The 4,766-nt window shown below is 44.2% G+C and overlaps 1 protein-coding gene across 2 annotated transcripts in view; it reads right to left on the bottom strand.

Annotated features, from left to right (window-relative positions):
* The window catches only part of Mrpl42 (mitochondrial ribosomal protein L42), a 21,772-nt gene that overhangs the window by 6,647 nt on the left and 10,359 nt on the right, over positions 1-4,766 (bottom strand). For both annotated transcript variants that reach the window (XM_021205674.2, XM_029542440.1), the window contains one exon: positions 2,678-2,841. In XM_021205674.2, coding sequence (XP_021061333.1) covers positions 2,678-2,841 — 164 coding nt within the window. The remainder of the gene's footprint in view (positions 1-2,677; positions 2,842-4,766) is intronic.

Genomic DNA, 4,766 nt, shown 5'->3' with positions numbered 1-4,766 from the left:
CCCACAGTTAAGAGACTTTTAACTGTAAAAAGACTTTGGATTTTAAGAGAGATTGAAATTTTAAGAATTTGCAAATACTGTGGGACTTTAAAAGTTATTTAGATCTTGGGGATGAATAAACTAATGGCTGAAGCTTACTAGTGATGTGTTTGTCAAGTTGACAATGGGTCAATTGTACTGGCTTGTTTTGTGTCAACTTGACACAGACTGGAGTTATCACAGAGAAAGGAGCTCCAGTTGGGGAAATGCCTCCATGAAATCAAGCTGTATGGCATTTTCTCAATTAGTGATCAAGGGGTGAAAGGGCCACTTATGGGTGGTGCCATCTCTGGGCTGGTAGTTTTGGATCTGTAAGAGAGCAGGCTGAGCAAGCCAGGGGCAGAAGCCAGTAAAGAACATCCCTCCATGGCCTCTGCATCAGTTCCTGCTCCCTGACCTGCTTGAGTTCCAGTCCTGACTTCCTTGGTGATGAACAGCAGTGTAGAAGTGTAAGCTGAATAAACCCTTTCCTCCCCAACTTGTTTCTTGGTCATGATGTTTGTGCAAGAATAGAAACCCTGACTAAGACAGTTAGCATAATTAACAATGGTTTCATCTGTCTCACTTCTCCATTCATATTAATGGCACCACTACCCATGAAAACATCCCAGTCACAAAAGCCCCCAATGCTCCCCACCCCCAGGTCCCTAGTTCCCTGTCACACACTCACTACTAATAAAGTTCTTAGACCACAGCCTGTCTTTCTTCATAAAGCACCTATACACCTCACTTTCCCCTTCTCTCTCTTGATGGCGGCCTGCTAAAGTCAAAGTCTTTGACTAGACTATTGAAATGACTTTCTAACAAGTCTCCCTGTCCAGTCTTTCCTTACATCACTCTCCTCAAATGAGGATCCTTAAAAATGTTTTATGGCAGCCAGGCATTTAATCCCAGCACTCTGCAGGCAGAGGCAGGCGGATTTCTGAGTTCGAGGCCAGCCTGGTCTACAGAATGAGTTCCAGGACAGCCAGAGAAACCCTGTCTCGAAAAACCAAAAACAAACAAACAAAAAAATGTTTTATGGCTTAAATGTTGGACACGCAGGTCTGCATTCCAATTCCTCAGCATAAAACCTTCATAGACCCTTCCTACATCCACAGAAGGCTCCTGCCTGTGATAACAGGAGCCAGAGCCTGGCACTTCTCCCGTGGTCATGTGATCAAAAAGGGAAAAGAGAAGAGGCAGGGCCAGGCTTCAGTCCCCAGAGGACCATACCCACTGACACTCATCTGCCATACAGACCCTATCTTCTGAAGGTTTTATGATCTCCCAACACAGTATCATCAACTAGGGACAATGGGGGACATTTCAGGATCTCCCAGCATTCCGAGCAATCAGAGCGACTTGCAGTTTTCTCTATATTTCATCTGACAAGCTTCTGCCCAGGGAGTTGTGACCATCTCGTGTATATATCTGAACCACCTTTCAAGGTTCAGCGACAGCTTTAGCTGTTTGTACTCAACTTCTCCACTCCTCAACTGTAACAGCTGCGGGCAGGGATGTGATCCCATCACCGGGCACTTGATGATGGAGCAGTTTGTGACTATGCCATAGTCAGACACGGGATAAGAATAACACAATGGGCAGGGCAGTGATGGTGCACACCTTTAGCACTTGGAGGCGGAAGCAGGCAAATCTCAGAATTCAAGACCAGCCTGGCCTACACAGTGAATGCCAGAATAGCCAGGGCTACATAGTAAGATCCTGTCTCAAAACACAAAAAGAAAAGAAGGAAGGAAGGAAGGAAGGAAGGAAGGAAGGAAGGAAGGAAGGAAGGAAGGAAGGAAAGAAGGAAGGAAGGAGAGAGAATAACACTATGTGAGCATTGTAAACAGAACGGCAAGTAGTTTTTAAAGGAATTAAGGACAACATTTACTGACCAATCAGATCCTGCACAATTGGGGAGAGGGGGGTAATAATTCAAAACTCTGTTAGAAATGGATATAGGGGGCTGGTGAGATGGCTCAGCGGTTAAGAGCACCGACTGCTCTTCCAAAGGTCCTGAGTTCAAATCCCAGCAACCACATGGTGGCTCACAACCATCTGTAACAAAAATCTGATGCCCTCTTCTGGAGTGTCTGAAGATAGCTACAGTGTACACACAAATAATAAATAAATAAATAAATCTTAAAAAAAAAAAAAAGAAAGAAAGAAAGAAAAGAAATGGATATAGGGTGTCTGGGGAGATGGTTCAGAGTTCAAGAGCACTTGCTGCTTTTGCAGAGGACACAGTGGCCACAGGGTGGCACCAGTCCCAGGGGATCTGGTGTACTCCTCAGGTCTCCGGGGGCAAACCCATGTAGTGTACTTACACAGACACAAATCACTCACACATGTAAGACAAGGAAATAAATCTTTAAAGTAAAGAAACGGATAAAGTGCTCAGAATAAGATCAGTAATTATCAGGAAGGAAAATGTAAAAACCATAATAAAGGACTAGCACAGAGCAGAAGAATTTCAGAAAAGCTTGCATTAATAAAGTGTTATTTTGTTTGAACTCCAGGATATGCAAACTGAGAAATGCACCATGGCATTCTTGGTCAATGCTCCCACACAGCACCACTGCAGAAGCTGCTGGTGCAGAGGCAGAGGTGAGCGTGTGCGGTGGGAGCTGAGCGAGGGAGGGAATGAACTTACTGTCCGTGTGGGTACCAGCGGTGCTTTGTGGTGTAGAACACCTTGCTCAGTTGTTCTATCATGGGCCCTTGCTCCAGTTGCTTGCGCTTTCTAACTTCTAACTTGGTTTTCAGGATCTGTTCGTGGGTTTCCTCATTATGCAGAAGATCTGGTTGAGGGATGGGCTATAAAATAAGCAAATTACCAACGATGAAATATAGAAACGTAAGCTGGGAACTGACCGGCTTTGTGATGTGACAAGAACCGCCCTCAGCAATGCACCCCCCGACCCCCACACCACGGCCTTCCAGTGGTAAGTTACCAGAGCACCTTCACGTAGCTGCAGTATTCAAACTCAGAAAGACTCGTCTACACACAAAAAGTTTTAGGTTTACTTTCTGATAATAAAAGTTCTTACTCAATTATTTTACCTCATTGATAAGGTACTTGTTATTTTTGTTTCTATTTCTCCAACATATATACTGGGGCCTATATGATTTTTTTTTAACTTACAATGTGGCAGATTACCTTACATATTATTAAGGAAAGAACAATGAAAAATATATAACAGACCCTGTAGGAATTGAGTAAGAATGGCCACCATAGGCTCGTATGTTTTCTTTTTTTTTTTTTTTTTTTTTTTTTTTTTTTTTTTTTTTTTGGTTTTTCGAGACAGGGTTTCTCTGTGCAGCCCTGGCTGTCCTGGAACTCACTTTGCTCGTATGTCTGAACGGCTGGTTCCCAGTGGAACTGTCTGGGAAGGATTAGGAGGCGTGTCACTCACTGGAGGTGGGCTTTGAGGTTTCAAAACCCCATGCCAGACCCAGTCTCCCTCTCCACTTGTAGATTAGATATGAATTCTTAGCTACTGCTCCAGTAGGCCTGACTACCTGCAGCCATGCTCCTCCCATGATGGACTAACTATGAAGCTGTAAGCAAGCCCCAACGAAATGATTTCTTTCATAAAGCTGTCCTGGTCTCCTGTCCTACAGCTAAACCCTTACTGCCCTCTCTGAAATCGGAAGTTAACAGCAGGTTGGTAAGAGTAACATAAGGGTTGATGCAGACCAAGCGAATGGTAATGTCGTGTGCCTGATATTCCTCAAGCTCTTAAAGATTCCAATAGATGGTAGTTATTGACATTTCCCTTAAGGGTCCCCCCCCCCCAGGATACAAGTGCTACAGGTATATTTTAAAGAAGTATTCCTTAGACAATTAAAACATTTTGAAGAGCAACTCTTATATAAAGCTGAATATTAGTCACTGTAAATGACTATTCCCTGAAAGGGTCTGACAAACATAGCACTATACTGTGAAAGCTGTCAGAGTCAAAATGGAGCAGAACAAAAGTGTATGTGCAACAATCAGGAGCTCGGAAAAGCTCTCACATACATACATCTGATAGCAAGAACTAACAGAGACCCACTCGAAACCACAGCCCTGCACAAAGTCCACTGCAAACCAAAATTACACGCTGCCCAGCAACTGCCTGGGTGGCCTCGAGCTACAGCTGCCCTTGTTACTGATTCCTGTGAGGGGAACTGGTGTGGCAAACTCCTGCAATCCTCTGCAGCTGACCTTCAGAAACAGCCCCTTGTTCCATCGTACTGAGTACAGCAGTGTTCATTTCCTCTGTATGGTTCTTGCAAATACACTGTCTCTACCCCTGCTGCTACTTGGCTAATGAACCTTAAATAAGAGTTTTCTTCTTTAGGTTTTGATATTTGTTACTAATGGTCAAATGTTTTAAGGCAGGCGTGTAGGCACTCACCTGTGATCACAACACTGGGGAGGCTGAGACAGAGGACTGTCATTAATTTGAGGACACTCTCAGTTGCCGAATGAGTTCCAGGATAGCCTGGATAACATAAAGAGACCCAGCCTGGGCTACAGTGAGACTTACCTCAAAAGCCTTACCAACAGTTGGCTGGTTTTCAAGATAGGGTTTCCCTGTGTAGCCCTGACTGTTCTCTGACAAGCTCTGTAGACCAGGCTGGCCTCTAGCTCACAGAGAGCCACCAGCCTCTGCCTCCTGAATAACAGGAGTAAAGATGTATGCAACCACAGGCTGGCTAGACTTCCCACTTTAATTTTTTTAAAAAAATAATGT

This window comes from Mus pahari, chromosome 9 (genome assembly GCF_900095145.1).
Source record: "Mus pahari chromosome 9, PAHARI_EIJ_v1.1, whole genome shotgun sequence".
NCBI lineage: Eukaryota > Metazoa > Chordata > Mammalia > Rodentia > Muridae > Mus > Mus pahari.
This window is presented reverse-complemented; position numbering and strand designations above follow the sequence as displayed.